Source organism: Mesoplodon densirostris, chromosome 2 (genome assembly GCF_025265405.1).
Source record: "Mesoplodon densirostris isolate mMesDen1 chromosome 2, mMesDen1 primary haplotype, whole genome shotgun sequence".
NCBI lineage: Eukaryota > Metazoa > Chordata > Mammalia > Artiodactyla > Ziphiidae > Mesoplodon > Mesoplodon densirostris.
Genome location: NC_082662.1, coordinates 105,607,869 through 105,635,469, shown reverse-complemented (window position 1 = coordinate 105,635,469; position 27,601 = coordinate 105,607,869). Strand labels below are relative to the sequence as shown.

Here is a 27,601-nt window from a genome sequence, read left to right as displayed (position 1 = left end):
TGTTTCCTCATCTGCAGAGAGGAACAACCTCTAACTTCTCTCTTTCCTGACAGGCGTCCTATAAGGTCATGGGAATTCACGGAAAGACCAAGAGACCATCCATCAGCAACAGGATCCTAGCCCTCACCTTTCCACTTGGTGGGAATCTCAATATTGATCCTGTTAAATCCATTTCTTCTTTTATCTTTGGTGAATATCTACAATGATTTCACAGGATTCCAAGAGATCAGAAGGTGCCCGAGTTGCAACCGGAATTCAGTCACAGTCCCTCATGCGGAGGAGATAAAAGGGTAACAGAGGCGGAGATCAAGTGCCTCACACAACTTCAATTTAAATTGAACTTCCTTTAATGAAATAAAAAACAAATGGTGCATTGCATAATATTTTGTGGTCACAGTATAAAACAATACAATTAGTTCATATAACATTGGATATGGACAAAAATACACAGGACCCTTTCTTTGTCTACATAAAATTCAGCAGATCCATATGTGCCACACTAAAAAAGAAAGAAAGTCAACTTTTTTCTCCTAGTTATCTGCACACAATATTTATCACTGAGAATTTGGTCAAACAGCGGAGGAGAACTTACCCAAATCCCAGTTCCCTTCTTCCTCTGTTGTCATCGGTGATGCTAAAAAAAGTTTCTGAAAGTAGCAAGTTGTGTAGTATTGCTTATTATTCCTGCTAGAGAGGCTCAGTCTTTGGCTCACAGATGTCAGTGACAAAATCATGGCTGCAGGCAGTCTGCAAAGCAAGAAGCAAGAGCCACCAGGGAAAACAGACAAGGGTCTGGGCAGGAGGGGCCACCTTTACGAGGATCTTAGGGAAAGCCACGTGGATAGGAGGGGAGAAAACGCACAAATAAATAAATTTCTAAATTAAGATTTAAATCCAGTTGGTGAGTCAGAGTTCCACCGTCCCATGAAAAACCTGAAAAGTTGTTTAAAAGTCAGAGCTTGGATTTTCTTTTTTTAAAAAAGTGAAAAGTGTATGTAAACATTATAAAGTAAACAATTGAAAGTAATTTTGAGGCTTCTATCAGAACATAGCTTAGGCTCCTTCTGGGGATATTTTTATGATTAGAAAAAAAAAAAGCCAAACTTTTTATCGTTTCTTTGTGTTAAGCAGTGCAATTTCATCTGTGTGAATCGTGGCTGGGTCCTTCCATTCATACCAGTGCTTCTGGCAGGAACCTCTTCCAGAAGAGCACTTAGTGGGGGCCCTATTTGGTACAACAAAAGAGTACGTCTCACGCTTTGAACGGGACACATATTCCAGCCAAGTTTATGCCCCTGGAAGGAAGGAGGCCCTTGGTACAACGCCCTGGGATTTCTCCCCACTTTGTACCAGCCCAGTGGACAGAGGGTGGGGCTAGGGGGGCGGTCAATGCCTTAACAGCCCCAGCCTTGAACTGCAACAGCAGTTTGAAAGGAAAAGGTACAGTGTATGAGCACGTGTCACCTTTCCTGCCAATAAGTGTCAGTTGTGACTCATCCGTGGTTTTACATACACCTGGGGCCACCTGGTCACGTCCAAAGCCAAGTACCCTTTCCTCCTGTCAAGGGCCTGAACTACAACAATCCTGAATCTTCTTTTAGGAGGCATGATAACTGCAAGGGCTCAAAGGGCACTGGCTGTTCCTAACACAGCACCTGTTTCTATTTCCTGTTTGCACAATCACCTGTGACCCACCTCCTCTGGAGCGGCCCAGTTAGGAAATGGCATGCAGGAAACACCCAAATCTAGTGCTATCAAGGCCTCCTTCCCTTCCTCTAGTCATCCGTGCTCTGGTGGGGCGGACCTGCTGCCCGTCTTCCCGCCACAGATGCTAGGCCTGGAATTCATTTGTGCTGCTACCATTAGTGCAAAATCTAGTTTCTATCACGTGAGCGGTCCCCTCTGTGGGCAAAACCAAAAGGAAAAAATTCGGTGGAAACTTGCCTCCTGGGGGTGATTTGGTGATAAGTGCAGAACGAATCGCGGGTGACAGAGGGAGGGAAGTGGAGGGGAAGATGGTGAGCCCGAGGAGTTGGCTGTCTGGCCCATTGTGACAAAGAGCCGCACATGAATGGCCATCATTTTGTATTACTTTATTGCTCAAAACAAACGAATCTTTTTCCCCTTTGGAAGACAGAGCAGTATTAGATCCTTCAGAGCCAGGATAAAAGCACAGAGGATTGCAATGTGGAGCGTGAGTCACCAGTGAGCCTCAGGAAACCCCACTGGGATGCTTCCGAAAAGCCAGCGCTGTGCAGGGGGAGACACTTCGGGGGGCGGAAGATCTCTCTGGGTCCGTTGTCCTTCTCCTGGTATGAGTGATCAGGCAAAACGGACTGCTCTCAGATCTACTTTGTAGGCTGTTCACATGGCAATATAAATTGCTGGGTTTCCTTTGTGTTCCTAATAGGAAAGCCAACATACCACAAAGTATACCCTTTCTCACTAATCCCCTGCAGGGGATTTTTAAAAAGACTTGAAGGACTGAAAAGGTCATAGAAAATGCATGGTTCTTCCAGGTAATTTCTGATTCCGTGAAGTCAGTCTTGCAAGCAGCAATTCACCGCCACATTAAGGAGCCCCTGCAGCCCACGAAGGATGTGGGGTATCCATGGCTCCCCCTGCAGACGCACAAGGCCTTTGCCTCTCACAAAGGGCAGGACAGAGAACAGAGGTGGCTTCTTCCGCCTGACACACCCCTGGCACCACTGACCCTCCGGGCACGAGCTCCAGCACCCAACTCCCAGGATCCCCCTTCTGCAATCCCCAGGGCCCCCTGAGGCACGGTGGCCTCCGAACTACGGAAGTGACTGTCTGTTCCTTTCCTTGTCCCCAACCTCCTCTTCCTTGCAGGTCTTCTTACTGCCCTGGACAGAGGTGGCTGTGCATTTTTCTTCATATGCATTCTTAAGGCTAAGGTGGCAAGATAAGGTGCTTGGTGGAAAGCCAAATTCTCAATTCCAGGGCCATTTCAGCACTCGCACATAAAGCAGATACGAAAGAAATGGAAAGGGGGCAGAGAAGCAAAAAACCAAATCAGAAAAAAATGCATTTGGGCCCGATAGGAAGTTACGGACTGCAGGTTTAGATTTCAAATGTGGTCTAAACCCCCTGAAAATAGGGGGTGGGGGAGGGTAGTAAAAGCCACAAATTAGCCTTCGGCACTGGTCTGTGTTGTCCCTCGGCAGGGGTGCAGGGTCGCCTTTAGCCGCTCTCTCAGCACGTGCCTCCGATTCAGAAGCCGGCTCTCAAGCGGGCCCTTCCGTTCTCACTCGAGACAAAGAACTCTGAACGCCTTCACCCCTTCCTCACCGCAACCCCTCGAAACAAAAGGTAGAAACACACACAAGCCAGAGATCTATAAACCAGTAGGAGAAAAAAATTAGACAGAGGTTAACCATTAAAAAGCCGCCGTCGGGAAAACACACACTCGATTGTTCTATCAGAAAGTGCCGTGGGAAGAAGAGCCATGTGCTGGTAAACATGTCCGCGCTCAGAACTTGACATGCAGAAAAGAGAGAGCGCCGAGTCCCACCTGAGATTAGAGAGGACTGGTTTTTAGTGTAACACACGTCACGTTAAAAGATCACTGTCCTCTTCTCGCCCAAACTGCTCCTCGAACGTCCCTGCGTCCCGGCCTTTCCCGGCACCGGCTAGTCCATCTCCATGGACATGAGCCGGCGGCGCTCCCGCCTCGTCTCCTGAACCTCCTTCTTACAGCACCAGTGCGAGCTGCAGTACCCGATGAGGCAGGACAGGAGCCCGATGACCGTGGACAGGCCGACGCCGATCAGCAGCGGGTACTTGAAGGCATTCAACACTGGGAGGGAAAGACCAGAGGGAATGGGTCAGTGATGCGAGGGGGGGCCTCGGAGAAGACCGCCGCCTCCCCTCTCCATTGCCACGGCGTCTCCACCAGGGATCTGACCTCATGCATCCTGTACCCAGCACCTGGCATGGCGCTTGAGACAAGAGCAGCTCGGCCATACGTGTCCAAAAAATGAGCAAATGTCTCCCTACCCAGTTCTTTGCGGGAAGGCAGCAGAAAGCCAGGAAAAAAAAAAGATTCTCCTTCAGTGTCTTTGAATGTCAACTTGCTTTTTAGGGTTTTGGCAGGAGATTGATTTTTAAAAGTCAGTATAAGGGCACCACACATTCGGCAGCAGATGCATCCTTAAGAAAACCATACATAAATCAATTCTATGCATCAGATAACTGAAGTGTACTAGGGGAGCTATTTTAAGTAACACTATAGTAAATTATCTAGCAAAGTGAATAATCACTCCCTACTTGTTTAGTAAATCTGGGTTTTCATATGGAGTAACTGCAAGCAAGACATTTCTAAGAGGCAAATATGGTATAAATGCCTAAGTTGCAGGAATGCACAAACACTGTTTAGATCCCACACCCTCAAATCCCACGTCCCCGTCCCCCAAAGTACCAGCACGTCTTGGGTGGAGGCTGGCACTATGGTTGTTTGCCTGACATTTAATACAACAGCCCCAGGAGAGATTATTATCCCATTTAACAAGAGAGGAAACGAAGGATTAGAAAGGCTAAGTCACCTGTGGAGGAGCTGGGGTTCCAATTCCAGTCTCCGCCAAACTGACACATCATCAGGGTAACACACTCAAAGGCTCCTACTTAATCCTGGGTGGCACCTGGACTTGAATTCTCTCCATGAGTTTTCAGTTAACGTTTACTCTGACACTTTTTGCAGAGAAGACATGTTTCTCATTAACCAAGGAACAACTGCCCATACTCTGAGAGGCCAGGGAGCAGAGGGGTGGGAAGGGGGCCTGCTGACCATGGTGCTTTAGGCTGACCGTGGTGGTCAGTGTGGGCCAACAAGGCTGGGAGCTCCCCCTCCCATCCAGGAGGAACCCCCTTTACCAAGAAGCAGAACCAGTAGGAGGATAAGAGGGGCAGGAACCCACGTGCAGCCCCTCCTAGAGACCTGGACCCACTCTCTTGATCTGGTCTCTGCCCCTGCCTGGCAGTATCCGTGCCAACCCGAGGACACAGCAAAGTGGGTGTGTACAGAATTTAGAGAAAGCATGGAAAATCTCTCCAGTAAGTCTTAAAAATCATTTCCCAGTGGTAGCTCCAGCACACACGATACCAAAGCTGGGAAAACAGCAAAGGGCTGTGTGTGCTCTTTCTGGGTACAGGCCCGGGCCAGGCTAGAGAGAAAGCAGGCACATTCCTCCAAGGGTGGGAACCTGGATCCCGTCAGCGGCAGCAGAGAATGGAGAGAAGACATTCCCCAAACACCAAGAGGGTTATCTGCGTGTCATTCTTACCATCCATCTTCACAGTTATAAAGATGGGCTTGGACTGGATCTCTGCCTCTTTCTGCCAGGAACCGGTGGGTGACTTCACCCACGGAGTCACAGAACAGTAGTAGTTGCCGAAGTCCTGGTCCTCAGAGCCATGCACTTGCAGCAAGAACTCTAGCACGCTCACGCGCTCCAGGCTGAGGCCGCTCTTCCAGTCCCTCTGGGCGGTGTTCACAATCCCCTTCCGATCCAGGGACGACAGGAGGACGGGAGCCTTGTCCAGGCCGAAGGAGTGCACCGCAAACCAGGCCACGTCAAAGGCCATGTCGTCTGTGGAGGACCAAGCCAAAACGCTGGGGTCAGTGCCGCGGGCAGAAGTACCAAGTACGGCTAACATGCCTGTAACCTGACTGTGGGCCAGCACGGCTCCACGTGCCTTGGGTCTCCCCGAATCCTCTCAACAACACCCCATGATGAAGGTACTATCACACTTCCCACTCTGTGGCAGGACCAAATAACTGAGGTCACACAGCAAGGAGGTCACAGAGCGTGTGGCTTACCCCAGGAGTCTAGCTCGAGAATGCACCCTCTTCACCACGCCACTGCCACTACCCAGCTGAAGGAGCACAGCCCCAAACTGTCTCCTCCAGAGAACACGGGATGAAAGGCTGGTATGTGGTGACATCGAACGCTCTGTCTCCCAAAGAAAGCAGGGTCCTTTGGCAGTTGAGGCAGAAGAACCCACGACAGGAAGGACACAAAAGTCGTAAGGAATGACACGGACATAAAGTGAATTGTACAAAATGGAGAGTTGTAAACAGTTTAGATTTTATTGTTCGCTGTGATTTTTTTTCCCCCTGAAGTGCTTAAGTTCAAAACAAGAGGAAAAATATGTCAAGCTGAGAAAACTGAACACAGTTTAACAGTCCCAGAGAGTCATGCTGCGGAATCGTCAAGTACTCTGCAAAATTAAGGTTCTAACAGCCTCACATAAATTAATATGGGCATAAGAGAAAGACAGCTTTGGCTCAAGTGGTAGTTCTCATAGAACGTGGAAATAGAGTGCACATCCTACACCTCTGACCTCTTCTTTTGACTGCTACCAAGTGACACCAGCTGTATCAGGTCTGAGAGTCACCCAGCAAGCAAGAAAGGACTGGGAGGCCACAAACACTGCTTTATCTTACATTCGCTTGACGGGGGTTTCTGTACACATGTTAAATAACATAATTTTTGTTAAACAAAAAGAAACCACCGTTTAGTAAAAATACACTAATAACCTCAAAAAGCACATTATAAGGCAAATAAATTATATTCAGATTCTTACATATTAAAAAAAGAATATAAGCCAAACTAGAAGCAAGAATTTTTTTTTTTTTGGCCACGCCACATGGCTTGTGGGATCTTAGTTCCCCAACCAGGGATCGAACCCTGCCGTGGAAACGTGGAGTCCTAACCACTGGACAGCCAGGGAGTTCCCCCAAAGCGAGAATTTCTAAAAAATTATTCAAACGATAATTCCTTTTCAACTCAGTCTAAAAGTGTTAAGGGCCACAGGCAAATCTCAACTCTACATATGTGATGTCAGCCCTCTACTCTGATGCACCAAAATATTATTTTTTCCTCCCCATCGATCCACTGTGGCCCTTGAACACAACATTTGATTGTTCCAAGGGTGAGGGTCATCTCTTGCAAGAAGACCAACACCCTGGGGGCAGAGGGAGTGCGGTCAATGTACTCACACCCTCACAGTGCCCAGGCAGAGTGGGCCCCCAGATCACTCCCAGGTCCTCAGTGAAAACTAGCTCAGTGTTGCTGTCACCTGCAGGCGCCGGGTGGTTACTGAAGGCAAAGAGTCACAGCTGTGTCCCCATTACTTGTGTCCAGACTCTAACCCCAGTCCTGCTGTGCCGTACAGTGCGGTGGCCAGGCTGCAGGGTCAGGCTACCCGGGCTAGAATCCCAGCACTGGCTCTTGTTAGCCTAGTGACCTGGGTGACTCACTTAAGTTCACTGTGACTTAGTTTCCTTATCTGGAAAAGGAAATTACAATAGCATCCATAGTTAGTTAGCTTTATAAAGTGCTTAGAATGGCACCTGGAATATAGTAAGCACTCAATAATAGTTGGCCGCCATGAACATCCTTACCGCCACAGTTCAACATCCACGGTCTGTACTAAGAGATGCTGTAACAGGAAGGGTACTGCCGCCTGCAGCAGATGCTCGTGGTGCTCCGCCCCAAACAGCTGGAGCTCTGGGCCCCCAGATGCTGCAGGTGCTGCCTGCTAAGCTCTCACACCGGTACCCTTCTCCAGAGGACTGGCCTTAGTTGACAGAAGCCACCTCCTGGAGAGCCACCCCCGGAGGTGAAGAAACACTACCCTTCCCCAGCCATTCACTGTGGACAATGACTGACAAATTGGGGTGGCGGGGATATAAAAGCCTAGTCCCTTAGCTCAAGGAGGTCACACTCTGTGGTACAACCCATGTTCTGGAGCTCCCCACAGGGAGTTAGACTTGTTTTGAAGATCTTTGCCTGGCGTCTTTCCATGCTCTATCCTGATTGCCTCACTCTCTCATCGTTTCCTCTGAGGGCACATCTTCAATTAATCACTCGCACGCTTGTCTCAGGCTTTGCTTCTAGGGAACCTGACCTAAGACACCACCTCTAAAGGGCCGTGGTCTCCCCCTGCCCCTCCCCCTGCCTTGGCACTCGGCCCACTTGGGCCACATGTCCTTTCCGGAAGAGAATTCCTTCACAGCCCACAGGATGCGAGAGGAAAAACGAAATTACGACCTGTGTTTAATTATTCAGAATCTTACACCCATGCAGTCTAAGAGTGCAAAGTTCTGGAAAATTGTGATCTGCAAGATAACAGCTACCTATAGCTTTTGCAATTACACCAGAGGAAAAGACTTATATTAAGGGCACAGTTGGTGACCTATCAATTTACTGAGAAAGAGCATTTAAATGATTTATTTTTGTATATCTCTATAAATGAGCTTTTTAAATTTTTTTTAAAATTTTTTATAAGTGAGCTTTAAGGGTAAAAATGGTATTACGTTATTCCAACTTTTGAAAAGGATCTCCCTGCCCCCCCCCCTTCCTGGCAATCTCCACAGACATGGTGGCTCAATCAAGACCTATAAGCTCCTCCTTCCTAAGCCCCAGGACAGAGCTGACTCCTCTGTTGTTTTGAATGGGTTTTTTTCTTTGCCTTTCTTTACATCTTCCACAAACTCTTCTCCTTTTTCCTACCTCTAAAGCTCAACCACGTTCAAGTCCCCTATGAGAGTCAATTTCGGTATCAATCAACTGGTCCAGGGGTCAGTAAACTACAGCCTGCAGGTCCAATGCAGCCTACCACCTGTTTTTGTAAATAAAGTTTCACTGGAACACAGCCAGGCCCATCTGTTTACATTGCTCTCTTCGGCTGCTTTCCCTCTACAACAGCAGAGTAGAGGAGTTGCTGTAGAGATCATCTGGCCCACAAAGCCAAAAATACTTTCTACCTGGGTCCTTTACAGAAAAGGTTTGCTGACCCTGAACTAGCCACACCTGAACCTTCAGCTGGAGTCCGTGCAGTAGCCAGACCTCAGGGGGTGGCAGCCCGAGCCCCTCTCCTGTTGGTCACGCCAGACCCAATACAGCCCACCGTCACTTCGCTGACAGCCTGCCCTGAACACAGAATGAAAACCTGCTTCCAGTTTCCACCCCAGGGCCACACATCCCGTGGTCTCTGCACAGAACTTAGCGAACCCTGCACAATTTGGCCTTTTTGAGGCACAAATCTGTGAGGCCATGGCTCTGCTTATGATGGGGTGGGCAGTACAAAGACACCCAAGGTCAGAGCATGGGCATCCCCCAGGCAGTGAGTCAGGGTCTCCACGGGCTCTTTAGGAGAAGGCAGAGGTGGGTACAGTCCTGCTCAGCAACAGAGGGCAACACCTACATGCATTTAATGTTCTTTCAAACCCTGAGGGTCTACGAGTGAGAAGAACAGCACCAGGTACTAAGGGGGCCAAGGAGAAAAAGTGTAAGGCTGCTGGCCCACAACTGTTAGGTATCCTGTTGGCAGTGCTAGTATTCTCTGCAAAGAAAAGATTTACAAAGATTTCCTAAGAATTTAAACTACAATAGCTCCCCGTGGTGACTTGCTACTCATTTCCTCTGCTCTGTATTTCTTCAGAGTGTTAATCGCTATCTGATATTATATCATATGGTGATTTCTTTCCTGTTTGTCTCCTTAACTAGGCTGCAAGCTCCATGAGGGCAGACATGGTGCATTTTGATCACTCCTCTATTTCCAGCAACTAGAACAGCACCTGTTTATAGGAGTTCAATAAATAGCTGAATGAATGAATGAATGAAAGACAAAAAGCAAGGGAGCCAGACTCTGTCAGTGGGTTGCAAACGAGATTGAATCAGCCCCCGAAGTGGCCACTAGGTCACCCTGAGAACACATGCAAATGTCTGGTTGTGTTTCCAAATCGTCAAACAGATAGTTGCATCCATTCAACACATCCTTATTAAACACCTACTGAATACTGCTGAGCTAGGCAGTTTGGGAATAAACAGCCAATCCAATCCATGACCTCCACATCTGTGTAACACAGTGGGGATGATATGAGAAACACTTACAAAAAGAAATATGGGGAAGGGGAAGGATGGAGGAAAGTACCTGGATCCACGGCTGCTCCTTCAACAGTGATGATACAAAACAATTTGATGAGATCTCCCCGGATGACTGATGGCGCGTCCGAGTGCACAGAGGCATTAAATATAGGACCTGGAAGAAAGCAATGCCACTTCATGATCCTCTTTCACACTTCTGTTTAAATCCTGTTCTTGGTGTGCAAATGGGCATCTAAATGTGGGATCCCCTTCCTTGGAACTGAGCTAGAAATTCACAAAATAGGTGTCCTAAGATTGCTTTCCTTCTATTCAGAGAGACATGTGCATTAAGTATAGGAGCTTCATCTTAAAATTACAACCATGGTCTCATTTGAAGGCCACCCACCTCCCATCCTGGTACAGCCTGGGCTGTTTCTGGCTGCACATGGTTCACTTCCAGGCCAGAGTGGCTCAGAGGCCAGAGGGTTCAGGACTAAATCAGGGACGCTTTTGGTCCTGAAAGAGTGAGCAGCCTCATTGTGTTGGGTGCTGGCGATGGGCCCTGCTATTAAGAGGCTGAAATCCAGTAATGCCAACAATGACGACATTTCTATAAAGCATGGTGGGAGCACTGAAGGCGATTCATTCCAATCTGCTGTGAGAAACTGAGGAAACGTGGAAACTCCTTTTAAAAACTACCCAGGGACTTCCCTAGTGGCGCAGTGGTTAAGAATCCACTTGCCAATGCAGGGGACACGGGTTCGAGCCTTGGCCCGGGAAGATCCCACATTCCGCGGAGCAACTAAGCCCATGCCACAACTAATGAGCCTGCGCTCTAGAGCCCCTATGCCACAACTACTGAAGCCCACGAGCCTAGAGTCTGTGCTCCACAACAAGAGAAGCCACTGCAATGAGAAGCCCGCGCACCGCAACGAAGAGTAGCCCCCGCTCTCTGCAACCAGAGAAAGCCCGGGCACAGCAACAAAGACCCAACGCAGCCAAAAATAAAAATAAATAATAAATAAATTTACAAAAATAAATAAATAAAAATAAAAATAAAAACTACTCAGATAGGATCTGTCTTGCATACCTTTCTGAAACTCTCCCTTGATACCCAGTTTACTTTTATAAAAGACCCCTTTCCTCTTCCAAAGGCCAGAGGATGTTTCTACACAAACCATGCTGACTCCTCATCGTATCATCGACTCACTGCAAGGCAGAGTTGTTCCAAGTTTCTAAGTTGTAAGGCAATGAGCATATGTATGAGCAAGAAAATGTGAAGAATTAAGTAAAAAGAATTTAGGGCTAGAAGTTAATAATATTTACCATAGAGTCAGTTGGATGCATTTGACTGTAGGCATAATTATTATTGTGCTATTTCATAACTAGGCACAAATGACTTACTAAATTAAAAAAAAAAAAGGTATGCCTTGTATGCAAGAAATCTGCAGCTCCGATCCCCTCCTTAGGCAGAGAGAAGGGCTAGGTACTGCATTCTGTTTTTAACCCCTTTACAGCTCACTTTTAGGTGACAGTATTACATAGCTTTAGGCCAATCTGATCCTAAGAGCTTAATATTTACCTTATGCCAATTCCTAATGTCTAGGAATAGGCAAACCTGAAGAAGATTCCAGAACACCAATGCTAGGGGATTTCCCTTGGGTTTTCTGGAAAGCAAAGATAGATGGCCCTGGACAATGATTCTGAAACTCACTAGAAGCTAAGAATACAGGTGTAACTACCTTTAAAATCAGATTACCAGAAAGGAAAAGGTACTTTTTGTTTTAACAGCCAAAAGAAATGACTGTGAGAAAGAGAGTAAAAGGTCATATGAACCAATGAGGCAAAAAATTGAAAAGACTATACTTTCATTTCAACATGAGTAGTAAGATGAATTCATCAGATGGCTTTCTTAACACCAAGTCCATGAGTAATCTGTGTTTTGCTGGGAGAAGGGTGAAGGATGGTTGTAGAACATGGAAACCTTGAGGCATTAGGCAGCCCTGGGCAGGTTCTGCTGAGTACTCAGATTCAGTCTAGGGCATGGAGAACGTAACAGAATGGCAGCCCCAGGACAAGGGGAAAGGGATGAAAGCAAAAAGGACAAGGAAACTTTCCCTACTTCTAGACATCACATCCTTCAATTAACTCGGCTCAGCCATGGTTCCCTCAGGTCCTTACCACCCTGGATTTGCTCTGTTTATAGCAGTGAGGTGGGAAAGGATTAAGCCAGTTGCTCTGAGTTGGCTCAGTGGTAATGACTGGGGGGACTTCATGCCATATATGGTCATCCATGAGGACAGGTTAGTAGCAACCATGGTGAGCAATAGGGACTGACGGTTTTTTTTCTCTGACTAGAAATTTCATGGTTATAAATAGAAGTACACTATGGGGGCTTTCTTAACGTATCCAGGCCCCTTCTAAGAGAACACAAGATAATAAAACACAAGGAGATCCTCATAATGGATTTAGGTTCTTATTTACTTACTTTGAAACAGCAGGGAAATTTGGACATATTTCCTTTACCTTATTATTTGGACAAATTTCACTTTCTTGTCTTTATATTTCCCAAAAAAATCCAAAATGCCTTCTAGGTCACAAGTTACTGTTCTCATTTCCCCTCACGGCCGTGGGAACAACAGAGCATTTGTGCCGTGCTCACCGTGCAGACAAGGACCAGGGAAAAGGCCTGCATTGTGAGCTATTCACAGCAGCGGATTTCCTTCGAACGAAATGAACAGCTCACTGTTAATGTGGGTCATTATCCCAGGCTTAGCAATATTTTTATTATGGTCAATTTCTGTGGTAATGCTGTTTTCTTGAGGGGATGTGTCTGGTTAACTTCACAGATGACAGACTACAGCACAGATAACTTAAGTGAACAAGCAGAGTCACTACATGTCCCTGGATTCCTAGTCTGCAGAGTACATGGACCACTTAGCTTTTAAACACAAACATTGACACAAACCATGCTCCAACTCTCGCCCCTAAAAAAAGGCTGTAAATGACAGTATTTTTGTGAAAGCCAAAACTACAGACTGTCTGCATGTCCGTCAGTAGGATAATGGTTAACCAAATTCTAGCAAGTGTAGTCATTAAGGTGGGTATTTACCTAGAATTTTTTATAACATGGAAAATGTTTATCTTATAATGGTGGGGGAGGGCAGAAAGCAGGTCATAAAATTGCATATACAGCCTGATTTCAAAGTTATGAAGAAAACATGCAAGGGAAAAATTCTAGGAAGACGAATACCACCAATTAACAGTCTCTGGTAAGATTATGGGTGATTCTTCCTTGTATTTTACTGTATTTTCAAACTTCTCTGTTAAGGAGAAAAACTTTATTATTATTCTTTTAAAAGGCCAAAGTCCTTAACATCATCACATTTAAACCATATTATTCCTCCTCATACTTTGAATCAGTAGAAGTTACAACTCAGTAGGACCCCTTGGGGAACACAGTCCGCATACCAAGAGGCAAGTGTCCTGAAAGCAGAGGACAGAAAGGTGGACACCAGGAAGGATCTCTTTGTTACATGTGCTTTACCGTGTGCTGCTAATTTTTAGGAAGTAAAGGCTCTCACTATCAAGTCAATGTTTTCTTGGAGCTATTCGGGGCTATGGCATTGTGCTGGGTGCTGGATTTGATGGCAGCTCCTCTTAATTAAACTGTGAACTGGCCATGACAACTCCGTGGATTAAACAAAGCAAAAACCTTAGGCAGTCTATTCAACCTGTAAGCTACAGTGATTTCATCTGTTATGCTGAGATTTAAAGAACTAAGAAATACATTCAATGCCCATTCCTCACCTAGAAATACATACAAAAGATTTTATGTCTCCCCTCTTTCTCAAAACAGTTTTAAAGAAACATCAAATAACAAATGCAAAACAAACTGGAATAAAATCCTATAGGCAATAAAACAGATACACAAATAAAAGGCAAAAACCACACATAATCATCTGAATCTCAAGAGTCACAGAAAAAACATTTGACAACACCCAACACTTCATCATGATAAAAACACTCAACAGATTAGGAATGAAAGAAAACTTCCTCAATTCAATATTTGGTGTCTATGAAAAACCCACAGTGACCATGATACTTAAGGGTAAAAGATACTTAATGGGGAAAGTTCCCCCTAAGATCAGGAACAAGACAAGGATGTCCACTTGTGCCACTACTGTTCACCACTGTACTAGATTCTAGCCAGGGCAATTAGGCAAGAAAAATAATTAGAAGGCATTTAGTAAAACTGAATAGAAGAAATAAAACCACCTCTATTTGTATCAATAGATGACATGATCCTATATTTAAAAAGCCAAAGTAGGCCGGGGGAAGATGGCGGAAGAGTAAGACGCGGAGATCACATTCCTCCCACAGATACATCAGAAATACATCTACACGTGGAACAACTCCTACAGAACACCCACTGAATGCTGGCAGAAGACCTCAGACCTCCCAAAAGGCAAGAAACTCCCCACGTACCTGGGTAGGGCAAAAGAAAAAAGAATAAACAGAGACAAAAGAATAGGAACGGGACCTGCACCAGTGGGAGGGAGCCGTGAAGGAGGAAAGGTTTCCACACAATAGGAAGCCCCTTCAAGGGCGGAGACTGCGGGTGGCGGAGTGGGGAAGCTTTGGAGCCGCGGAGGAGAGCACAGCAACAGGGGTGCGTAGGGCAAAGCGGAGAGGGCAAAGCCGCACAGAGGATCGGTGCCGAACGGCACTCACCAGCCCGAGAGGCTTGTCTGCTCACCCGCCGGGGGCGGGCAGGGCTGGGAGCTGAGGCTCGGGCTTCAGTCGGAGCGCAGGGAGAGGACTGGCGGCGTGAACACAGCCTGAAGGGGTTAGTGCACCACGGCTAGCCGGGAGGGAGTCCGGGGGAAAGTCTGGACCTGCCGAAGAGGTAAGAGACTTTTTCTTCCCTTTTTGTTTCCTGGTGCGCGAGGAGAGGGGATTAAGAGCGCTGCTTAAAGGAGCTCCAGAGACGGGAGCGAGCTGCGGCTAATAGCGCGGACCCCAGAGACAGGCATGAGACCCTAAGGCTGCTGCTGCCGCCACCAAAAAGCCTGTGTGCGAGCACACACAGGTCACTATCCACACCTCCCCTCCTGGGAGCCTGTGCAGCCCGCCACTGCCAGGGTCCCGTGATCCAGGGGCAACTTGCGCGGGAGAACGCACGGCGCGCCTCAGGCTGGTGCAACGTCAGACGCTGGCCTCTGCCGCCGCAGGTTCGCCCTGCATCGTGCCTCTCCCTCCCCCACGGCCTGAGTGAGCCAAAGCCCCCGAATCAGCGGCTCCTTTAACCCCGTCCTGTCTGAGCGAAGAACAGACGCCCTCCGAAGACCTACACACGCAGAGGCGGAGTCAAATCCAAAGCTGAGCCCCGGGAGCTGTGTGAACAAAGAAGAGAAAGGGAAATCTCTCCCAGCAGCCTCAGGAGCAGCGGATTAAATCTCCACAGTCAACTTGTGTACCCTGCATCTGTGGAATACCTGAATAGACAACGAATCATCCCAAATTGAGGAGGTAGACTTTGAGAGCAAGATTTATTATTTTTTCCCCTTTTCCTCTTTTTGTGAGTCTGTATGTGTATGCTTCTGTGTGAGATTTTGTCTGTATAGCTTTGCTTTCACCATTTGTCCTAGGGTTCTATCCGTCCATTTTTTTTTTAACTTAAAAATTTTTTTCTTAATAATTTTTTATTTTAAAAACTTTATTTTATCTTACTTTATTTTATTTTCTTCTCCTTTCTTTTTCTTTCTTTCTTTCTTGCTTTCTCTCTCTCTCTCTCCCTCCCTCCCTCCCTCCCACTCTCTCTCTCTCTCTCTCTCTCTCTCCCTCCCTCCCTCCCACTCTCTCTCTCTGTCTCTCTCTCCCCTTCTTTCTTTCTTTCTTCTCCCTTTTATTCTGAGCCATGTGGATGAAAGGCTCTTGGGGCTGCAGCCAGGAGTCAGTGCTGTGCCTCTGACTTGGGAGAGCCAACTTCAGGACACGGGTCCACAAGAGACCTCCCAGCTCCACATAATATCAAACGGAGAAAATCTCCCAGAGATCTCCATCTCAACACCAACACCCAGCTTCACTCAACGACCAGCAAGCTACAGTGCTAGACACCCTACGCCAAACAACTAGCAAGACAGGAACACAACCCCACCCATTAGCAGAGACGCTGCGTAAAATCATAACAAGTCCACAGACACACCAAAAGACACCACCAGACGTGGACCTGCTCACCACAAACACAAGATCCAGCCTCATCCACCAGAACACAGGCACTAGGCCCCTCCACCAGGAAGCCTACACAACCCACTGAACCAACCTTACCCACTGGGAACAGACACCAGAAACAACGGGAACTACAAACCTGCAGCCTGCAAAAAGGAGACCCCAAACACAGTAAGATAAGCAAAATGAGAAGACAGAAAAACACACAACAGGTGAAGGAGCAAGATAAAAACCCACCAGACCTAACTAATGAAGAGGAAATAAAAGTCTACCTGAAAAAGAATTCAGAATAATGATAGTAAACATGATCCAAAATCTTGGAAATAGAATAGAGAAAATGCAAGAAACATTTAACAAGGACCTAGAAGAACTAAAGATGAAACAAGCAATGATGAACAACACAATAAGTGAAATTAAAAATACTCTACAAGGGATCAATAGCAGAATAACTGAGGCAGAAGAACAGATAAGTGACCTGGAAGATAAAATAGTGGAAATAACTACTGCAGAGCAGAATAAAGAAAAAAGAATGAAAAGAACTGAGGACAGTCTCAGAGATCTCTGGGACAACATTACACGCATCAACATTCGAATTATAGGGGTTCCAGAAGAAGAAGAGGAAATAGAAAGGGACTGAGAAAATATTTGAAGAGATTATAGTTGAAAACTTCCCTAATATGGGAAAGGAAATAGTTAATCAAGTCCAGGAAGCACAGAGAGTCCCATACAGGATAAATCCAAGGAGAAACACGCCAAGACACATAATAATCAAACTATCAAAAATTAAATACAAAGAAAACATATTAAAAGCAGCAAGGGAAAAACAACAAATAACACACAAGGGAATCACCATAAGGTTAACAGCTGATCTTTCAGGAGAAACTCTGCAAGCCAGAAGGGACTGGCAGGACATATTTAAAGTGATGAAGAAGAAAAACCTACAACCAAGATTACTCTACCCAGCAAGGATCTCATTCAGATTTGATGGAGAAATTAAAACCTTTACAGACAAGCAAAAGCTGAGAGAGTTCAGCACCACCAAACCAGCTTTAAAACAAATGCTAAAGGATCTTCTCTAGGCAAGAAACACAAGAGAAGGAAAAGACCTACAATAACAAACCCAAAACAATTAAGAAAATGGGAATAGGAACACACATATCGATAATTACCTTAAATGTAAATGGATTAAATGCTCCCACCAAAAGACACAGACTGGCTGAATGGATACAAAAACAAGACCCGTATATCTGCTATCTACAAGAGACCCACTTCAGACCTAGGGACACATACAGACTGAAAGTGAGGGGATGGAAAAACATATTCCATACAAATTGATAGCAGAATAAAGCTGGAGTAGGAATTCTCATATCAGACAAAATAGACTTTAAAATAAAAACTATTAGAAGAGACAAAGAGGGACACTACATAATGATCAAGGGATTGATCCAAGAAGATATAACAATTGTAAATATTTAGGCACCCAACATAGGAGCACCTCAATACATAAGGCAAATACTAACAGCCATAAAAGGGGAAATCGACAGTAACACATTCATAGCAGGGGACTTTAACACCGCACTTTCACCAATGGACAGATCATCCAAAATGAAAATAAATAAGGAAACACAAGCTTGAAATGATACATTAAACAAGATTTACTTAATTGATATTTATAGGACATTCCATCCCAAAACAACAGAATACACATTTTTCTCAAGTGCTCATGGAACATTCTCTAGGATAGATCATATCTTGGGTCACAAATCAAGCCTTGGTAAATTTAAGAAAACTGAAATTGTATCAAGTATCTTTTCCGACCACAACACTATGAGACTAGATATCAATTACAGGAAAAGATCTGTAAAAAAATACAAACAAATGGAGGCTAAACAATACACTACTTAATTACAAAGTGATCACTGAAGAAATCAAAGAGGAAATTAAAAAATACCTAGAAACAAATGACAATGGAGACACGACGACCCAAAACCTATGGGATGCAGCAAAAGCAGTTCTAAGAGGGAAGTTTATGGCAATACAATCCTACCTTAAGAAACAGGAAACATCTCGAAAAAACAATCTAACCTTGCACCTAAAGCATTAGAGAAAGAAGAACAAAAAGACCCCAAAGTTAGCAGAAGGAAAGAAATCATAAAGATCAGATCAGAAATAAATGAAAAAGAAATGAAGGAAACGATAGCAAAGATCAATAAAACTAAAAGCTGGTTCTTTGAGAAGATAAACAAAATTGATAAACCATTAGCCAGACTCATCAAGAAAAAAAGGGAGAAGACTCAAATCAATAGAATTAGAAATGAAAAAGGAGAAGTAACAACTGACACTGCAGAAATACAAAAGATCATGAGAGATTACTACAAGCAACTCTATGCCAATAAAATGGACAACCTGGAAGAAATGGACAAATTCTTAGAAATGCACAACATGCCAAGACTGAATCAGGAAGAAATAGAAAATATGAACAGACCAATCACAAGCACTGAAATTGAAACTGTGATAAAAAATCTTCCAACAAACAAAAGCCCAGGACTAGATGGCTTCACAGGTGAATTCTATCAAACATTTAGAGAAGAGCTAACCTCTATCCTTCTCAAACTCTTCTGAAATATAGCAGAGGGAGGAACACTCCCAAACTCATTCTACGAGGCCACCATCACCTTGATACCAAAACCAGACAAGGATGTCACAAAGAAAGAAAACTACAGGCCAACATCACTGATGAACATAGATGCAAAAATCCTCAACAAAATGCTAGCAAACAGAATCCAACAGCACATTAAGAGGATCATACACCATGATCAAGTGGGGTTTATTCCAGGAATGCAAGGATTCTTCAATATATGCAAATCAATCAATGTGATACACCATATTAACAAATTGAAGGAGAAAAACCATATGGTCATCTCAATAGATACAGAGAAAGCTTTTGACAAAATTCAACACCCATTTATGATAAAAACCCTCCAGAAGGTAGGCACAGAGGGAACTTTCCTCAACATAACAAAGGCCATATATGACAAACCCACAGCCAACATTGTCTTCAATGGTGAAAAACTGAAAGCATTTCCACTAAGATCAGGAACAAGACAAGGTTGCCCACTCTCACCACTCTTATTCAACATAGTTTTGGAATGTTTTAGCCACAACAATCAGAGAAGAAAAGGAAATAAAAGGAATCCAAATTGGAAAAGAAGTAAAGCTGTCACTGTTTGCAGATGACATGATACTATACATAGAGAATCCTAAAGATGCTACCAGAAAACTACTAGAGCTAATGAATGAATTTGGTAAAGTACCAGATACAAAATTAATGCACAGAAATCTCTTATATTCCTATACACTAAGGATGAAAAATCTGAAAGTGAAATCAAGAAAACACTCCCATTTACCATTGCAACAAAAAGAATAAAATATCTAGGAATAAACCTACCTAAGGAGACAAAAGACCTTCATGCAGAAAATTATAAGACACTGATGAAAGAAATTAAAGATGATACAAACACATGGAGAGATACACCATGTTCTTGGATTGGAAGAATCAACATTGTGAAAATAACTCTACTAACCAAAGCAATCTACAGATTCAATGCAATCCCTATCAAACTACCACTGGCATTTTTCACAGAACTAGAACAAAAAGTTTCACAATTTGTATGGAAACACAAAAGACCCCAAATAGCCAAAGCAATCTTGAGAAAGCAAAACGGAGCTGGAGGAATCAGGCTCCCTGACTTCAGACTATACTACAAAGCTACAGTAATCAAGACAGTGTGGTACTGGCACAAAACCAGAAATATAGATCAATGGAACAGGATAGAAAGCCCAGAGATAAACCCACGCACATATGGTCACCTTATTTTTGATAAAGCAGGCAAGAATATAAAATGGAGAAAAGACAGTCTCTTCCATAAGTGGTGCTGGGAAAACTGGACAGCTACATATTAAAGAATGAAATTAGAACACTCCCTAACACCATACACAAAAATAAGCTCGAAATGGATTAAAGACCTAAATGTAAGGCCAGAAACTATCAAACTCTTAGAGGAAAACATAGGCAGGACAGTCTATGACATAAATCACAGCAAGATCCTTTTTGACCCACCTCCTACAGGAAGGGAAATAAAAACAAAAATAAACAAATGGGACCTAATGAAACTTAAAAGCGTTTGCACAGCAAAGGAAACCATAAACAAGACCAAAAGGCAACCCTCAGAATGGGAGAAAATATTTGCAAATGAAGCAACTGACAAAGGATTAATCTCCAAAATTTACAAGCAGCTCATGCAGCTCACTAACAAAAAAAAAAAACAACCCAATCCAAAAATGGGCAGAGGACCTCAATAGAAATTTCTCCAAAGAAGATATACAGAGTGCCAACAAACACATGAAAGAATGCTCAACATCATTAATCATTAGAGAAATGCAAATCAAAACTACAATGAGATATCATCTCACACCAGTCAGAATGGCCATCATTAAAAAATCTAGAAACAATAAATGCTGGAGAGGGTGTGGAGAAAAGGGAACACTCTTGCACTGCTGGTGGGGATGTGAATTGGTACAGCCACTATGGAGAACAGTATGGAGGTTCCTTAAAAAACTACAAATAGAACTATCATATGACCCAGCAATCCCACTACTGGGCATATACCCTGAGAAAACCATAATTCAAAAAGAGTCATGTACCAAAATGTTCACTGCAGCTCTATTTACAATAGCCAGGAGATGGAAACAACCTAAGTGTCCATCATCAGATGAATGGATAAAGAAAATGTGGCAATCTATACAATGGGATATTACTCAGCCATAAAAAGAAACAAAATTGAGGGGCCTCCCTGGTGGCGCAAGTGGTTGAGAGTCCGCCTGCCGATGCAGGGGATACGGGTTCGTGCCCCGGTCTGGGAGGATCCCATATGCCGCGGAGCGGCTGGGCCCGTGAGCCATGGCCGCTGAGCCTGCGCGTCCGGAGCCTGCGCGTCCGGAGCCTGTGCTCCACAACGGGGGAGGCCACAACAGTGAGAGGCCCGCATACCGCAAAAAAAAAAAAAAAAAAAAAAAAAGAAACAAAATTGAGCTATTTGTAATGAGGTGGATGGATCTAGAGTCTGTCATACAGAGTGAATAAGTCAGAAATAGAAAGACAAATACCATATGCTAACACATATATATGGAATTTAGGAAAAAATGTCATGAAGAACCTAGGGGTAAGATGAGAATAGACACAGACCTACTAGAGAATGGACTTGAGGATATGGGGAGGGGGAAGGGTAAGCTGTGACAAAGTGAGAGAGTGGCATGGACATATATACACTACCAAACGTAAAATAGATAGCTAGTGGGAAGCAGCCGCATAGCACAGGGAGATGAGCTCGGTGCTTTGTGACCACCTAGAGGGGTGGGATAGGGAGGGTGGGAGGGAGGGAGACGCAAGAGGGTAGAGATATGGGAACATATGTATATGTATAACTGATTCACTTTGTTATAAAGCAGAAACTAACACACCGTTGTAAAAAAAAAAAAGAATACAATTACTTTTAATTAAAAAAAGAAAAGAAAATGACCACAAACAGTGTCCTCTGGGCTGATGGGACTCACTATGTTTAAAAACACTGATTAGGGGACTTCTCTGGTGGCACAGTGGTTAAGAATCCGCCTGCCAGTGCAGGCACACGGGTTTGAGCCCTAGTCCGGAAGATCCCATATGCCATGGAGCAACTAAGCCTGTGTGCCACAACTACTGACCCTGTGCTCTAGAGCCCACAAGACACAACTCCTGAAGCCCACGCGCCTAGAGCCTGTGCTCCGCAACAAGGGAAGCCACCACAATGAGAAATCTTCACACCGCAACGAAGAGTAGCCCCTGCTCGCCGCAACTAGAGAAAGCCTGTGTGCAGCAACGAAGACCCAATGCAGCCAAAAATAAATAAATTTATATTAAAAAAAACACAAGCACTAGTACTTCTAAAGAAATGTTTCAACTCCACTATAGGAGGAAGACTCCATCTAAATCTGGAGCAGACACGTGATGACTTGAGAACTTCTGAAACACCTGTCTACCTTTGAAAGAAGCACAAAATTTAAAGTCTCAAGATTGGAAAGAATGTAATGGTTAAATACGGTGATCAATCAGCTTGTGTTTTAAGTCCTTCTCTCTATATTCTGCAAATATCACCACCAGCCTATGAATCACGCCTCTGATGATAAGAAACTTGCTTCTTCCTCAAGCTCTAAGTGCTACACAGTCATTCCTTATGAAGACCAACTTGAATCCAAGACTTTTTCTGTATTACAAGTGTTGTATTCATATTTGTATTCTTAGGACCTAGTAAAACATAGGAACACAAGTGCTCAGTGAAGTTGGTTGTATCAAAGTGAAAAAATTTCCTTGGGTCATATATTACATTGCAGTCTAGGTAATTGTGCACAAATTTTATTTTCCCAACTAGATTGTAAACTCTGTGAGGGATGACATCTTGTTTTATACATCTTTGTATCCTCCGCATCCCCTAGTATGGTATTATGCACACAGAATGTCCCAAATAACTATTTGTTGAATTTAAAATGTGAATGAGTGAATGAATAACTGAATGAATAAATCTTATTACTATGCCATTTTCAGGGACATAGTTTTATACTGCTCTTCAAAGCTAAGGACAAACACTTATATTCCATTTCTAAGACTTAAAAGAATGACTTCAGTTACAATTTTCCTATACCTAGAAGTTTCTACACAAAGCAGCCTATTAGATTATGGAAGAAGACTGGTACTTACTCCTTGTTAATTTTTTTTTTTTGCATTTTTTAAAGTCGAAGTATAGTTGATTCATAATATTGTGAGTTTCAGGTGTACAACAAAGTGATTCAGTTATATATGTTTTCTTCAGATTATTTTCCATTATAAGGTTATTATAAGATATTGAATATAGTTCCCTGTGCTATATAATAAATCATTGTTGCTATCTATTTTATGTATAGTATCAATAGTTTGTATCTATTAATCGTATACTCCTAATTTATCCCTCCCCCTCTCCCTTTCCTCTTTGGTAAACATAAGTTTGTTTTCTATGTCTGTGAGTCTGTTTCTGTTTTATATATAGATTCATTTGTATTATTTTTTAGATTCCACATATAAATGATATCATAAAAAAAAGCCTAAGTAGTCAACAAAAAAAAACTATTCGAACTAATAAACAAGTTCAGCAAGTTTGCAGGATACAAGACCAATTTATAAAAGTCGATTGTGTTTCTATACACTTGCAATGAACTGAAAAGGAAATTAGGAAAGCAATTAATTTATGGTAGCATCAAAAAGAATAAAATACCTAGAATAAATTTAATGAAAGAAGTTCAACATCTGTACATTGAAAACTACAAACACCACTGACAGCAATTTTAAAAGATCCAAATAAATGGAAAGACATCTCATGCTCATGGATTAGAAAACAAGATTGTTAAATAGTAATACTCTCCAAAATGATCTACAGATTCGACACAATCCCTATCAAGGTCCCAGCTGTCTTTTCTGCAGAAATTAATTAATTTATTTGAATGATCCTAAAATTCATCTGGAAATGCAATGGACCCAGAATAGCCAAAACAATTTTGAAAAAGAACAAAGCTGGAAGGCTCACACTGATTTCAAAATTTGCTAGAAAGCTATAGCAAGTTAACAATGTGGTTCTGGTACAGGAAAAGACATAAGGATCAACAGAATAGAACTGAGAGTCCAGAAATAAACACTTATATTCGTGGTTAAATGATTTTTGACAAGTGTACCAAGACAAGTCAATGGGGAAAAAACAGACTTTTCAACAAATGGTGCCAGGACAACTAGGTATTCCCATGCAAAAGAATAAAGCTGAATCCCTTCTTCATACCACACACAAAAATTAACTCAAAATGGATCATAGCCCTAAATGTAAGAGCTAAAACTGTAAAACTCTTAAAGGAAACCATAGGTGTAAATCTTCACAACCTTGGGTTAGGCAATGTTTTCTTAGATATGACACCGAAAACACAAGCAACAAAAAGAAAAAATAGATAAATTGGACTTCATCAAAATTAAAAACTTGGGTGCTTCAAAGGACACAATTAAGAAAGTGAAAAGACTACAGAGTAGGAGAAGATATTTTCAAATCGCATATGTTGTTAAGGGACTTTTGTATTCAAACTATGAAAAGCTCTACTAGCCAACAATAAAAAGACAAATCAATTTAAAAATGGGCAAATGGTTTGAATAGACATTTCTCCAGAGAGGATACACATATGACCAATAACTGTATGAAAAGCTGCTCAACATCAACAGTCATTAAGGAAATGCAAATTAAAACCACAATGAAAGACTACTTCACATCCACTAGGTTGGCTATAATAAAAATGATGGAAAATAACCACTAGTGAGAATGTGGAGAAATTGGAACCCTTACACACTGCTGGTGGGCATGTAAAATGGTGCAGCTGTTTTGGAAAACAATTTGGCAGTTCCTCAAAGAATTAAAAAGAGTTACCGTATGATCCAGCATCACTCCTAGGTGAGAAATGAAAACTTATGCCCACAAAAAAACTTGTATGCTAATGTTTATGTCAGCATATTATTATTCATAATCGCCAAAAGGTGGAAACAATCTAAAGGTCCATCAACTGATGAACAGCTAAACAAAATGTGGTGTATCCTCACACTGGAATATTATTCAGCCATAAAAAGGAATGAAGGATTGACACATGATATAATGTGATGGATCTTGAAAACATTTTGCTAAGCAAAAGAAGCCAGTCACAAAAGCCCACGTATATGCTTCAAATCATATGAAATGTCCAAAAAGGCAAATCTATAAAGATACAAAGGAGATTAGTGGTTGCCAGGGGCTAGGGGTAGAGAGTAGAGGGAGTGACTACTAACGGGTACAGAATTTGCTTTCTGGAGTGATTAAAAAGTTCTAGAATAGATACTACTGATGGTTGTACCATATATATCTGTGAATATACTAAAAACCATTGAATTGACACTTTAAATGGGTGAATTTTATGGTATGTTAACCATATCTCAATAAAGCTATTATTAGAAAACAAACAAGCAGATACACAACAAAAGAAGCATGTGTTTCCTCTGCTCTTTCCAAATCTAAGGGTTTAAATCAATATTTACACTTTATTAATCTACACATTAAGAGATTATTAGATGCCAGAAGATTATTTCATTATACACTATAAAAAGTTATAATACAAAATAATATTAATAGAAAACAAACTTTACTAAGGTATAGCTTACCTTTAATATAAATGGTAATAATTAAATTCAACAAATATCTTGCATTCATTGTACTGATCAGTTAATATCTGAATCTTTACAGGTGAGTATGAATTTACATATTCAGAAACTTCTAACTGTAACCCAAGGCATATTTACTGAAAACATTCAGTATTAAACTCAAAAGTGATGATCTTTCACTTTGATATTCTAAATAAGATTGGGAACCAAAAACTTTTAAATCATCTACCTGCTGAAACACAGATACACATACGGATTTGTCAAAGGAGCTTAATGAATTTCACAGATAAATAAACATTTCCATTTCAGGATATGTATGTATGCTATTAAAAAAAAGTGGAACTTTCCACCTTATAGCATAAAAACATTTTACTTACCAAAGATAAAATCATTCAGAATGGACACCAAAATGCTCATTTTAATTAACCCTCCCATAGGTGAACACCACTAATAGTTATTCTTAACAAACCAGGTTGACAGATATATTCACCCATACCACCACAGCTCTGGGGACTGGACTAATTGGAAATCTTTTTCTAGTCCAAAAGCAAGATGAAGCATATCCCATAAGGTTGGGATACTCATCCGCTGTATGGAAATACTGCTATGAAAAGTTGGGCCAAGAACAGTACCCATCACCTTCAGTCCTAGGGACCTCAAAGAGTGAAAGCCACGGGCTGGATAAGACTTGGGTCTTAGCTTTGAATCTTCCACTCTTGGCAAGTCATTTAACCCCTCTGGAGGCTCAGTTCCTTCTTATCTTTTTACTCCATCCACCATGTTCCCTGAAGGATTTGATATAGGTGTGTGTCAGTTGATCTATTTTTAAAAATGAGGGTAGTATGTTCACACAAAAATTTGTACACAAATGTTCACAGCAGCATTATTCATAATAGTCAAGAACTGGAAACACTCAAATGTCCATTAGCTGATGAATGGATAAATAAAATGTGGTATATCCACACAATGGAATATTATTCAGTCATAAAAATGATGTGCTAATGAGAATTTATTTTGCATTAAATGCTACAGTACAAAAAGAAGGGGATATGTGGTTTTTTGGTATTTGATTTTCTTAAAAAACAGTAAGTAGTATTTGTAGTTGTGAGTTACATAGGTTTATGCAGAGCGAGCACAGTTTGCTATAGCCACCAAAAAAAAAAAAAAAAAGAAGAAGAAGAAACTGTCTTGCCAACACGTCCCAAGCACTTTGGGATTCCTAAACTTATTTTCTGATATAGAAAATATGATATTTACTGGCATTGTTTTTGCACTTCTCAAGACAAAAATGGCATTAAGTAAAAGTTACATGTAAATTTGATTCACAGGTATTTAAAATCTTAAAAGCTACAACTGAAAGAAAAGGTCCCCAATATTCAGATAATTATATTTTCTTTTTCTGACTACATTATGGAGTTTATACCTCATTTATCTTATCTATGTTTCCTTTAAAGCACTGTTCCTGTTGACATTAAAGTTTTCATTGTACTACATTTTTCATGTAACACCAAATCCAGGACTGCATTTTACAGTGCTTTTTCAGTGCTTTTTTTTTAAAGACACTGCTGCTTAAAAAACAGCTAGCATTGTGAATTTACAACATGTCAAAGATGACACAGAAACTACATTTATTTTTGTTCTTTTTAAAACGCTGTGAGCAACATTTATCAAGATATTGTGTTAAATTACTGGCATTCTCTAGGTACTAAATAAAAGGCTGCAACTCTCTAACATTAAAATATATATATATATATACATATGCATATATATATAACAAAAATAAATTAAAAAAAGAATGAAGTACTGATACATGTTGCAACATGGATGACTCTTGAAAACATCATGCTAAAGTGAAAAACGATGGGATGCAACAAAAGCAGTTCTAAGAGGGAAGCTTGCAGCAATACAATCCTACCTCAAGAAACAAAAAACATCTCAAATACACCTGAGGCAATTAGAGAAAGAAGAACAAAAAAACCTAGGGCTTCCCTGGTGGCACATTGAGAGGCCCGCGTACCGCAAAAAAACAAAACAAAACAACAACAACAAAAAACAAACCCAAAGTTAGCGGAAGGAAAGAAATCATAAAGATCAGATCAGAAATAAATGAAAAAGAAATGAAGGAAATGATAGCAAAGATCAATAAAACTAAAAGCTGGTTCTTTGAGAAGATAAACAAAATTGATAAACC

The 27,601-nt window shown here is 42.3% G+C and overlaps 1 protein-coding gene across 1 annotated transcript in view; it reads right to left on the bottom strand.

Annotated features, from left to right (window-relative positions):
• Positions 1 to 2,078: 2,078 nt before the first annotated feature.
• Positions 2,079 to 27,601, bottom strand: part of PTGFRN (prostaglandin F2 receptor inhibitor) — an 85,277-nt gene continuing 59,754 nt past the window's right edge. The window contains exons 7-9 of the mRNA XM_060090351.1: positions 9,961 to 10,068; positions 5,304 to 5,609; positions 2,079 to 3,820 (exon numbers count right to left, since the gene is read on the bottom strand). Of these exons, the coding sequence (XP_059946334.1) occupies positions 3,654 to 3,820; positions 5,304 to 5,609; positions 9,961 to 10,068 (581 nt within the window). The 3' untranslated portion in view covers positions 2,079 to 3,653. The remainder of the gene's footprint in view (positions 3,821 to 5,303; positions 5,610 to 9,960; positions 10,069 to 27,601) is intronic.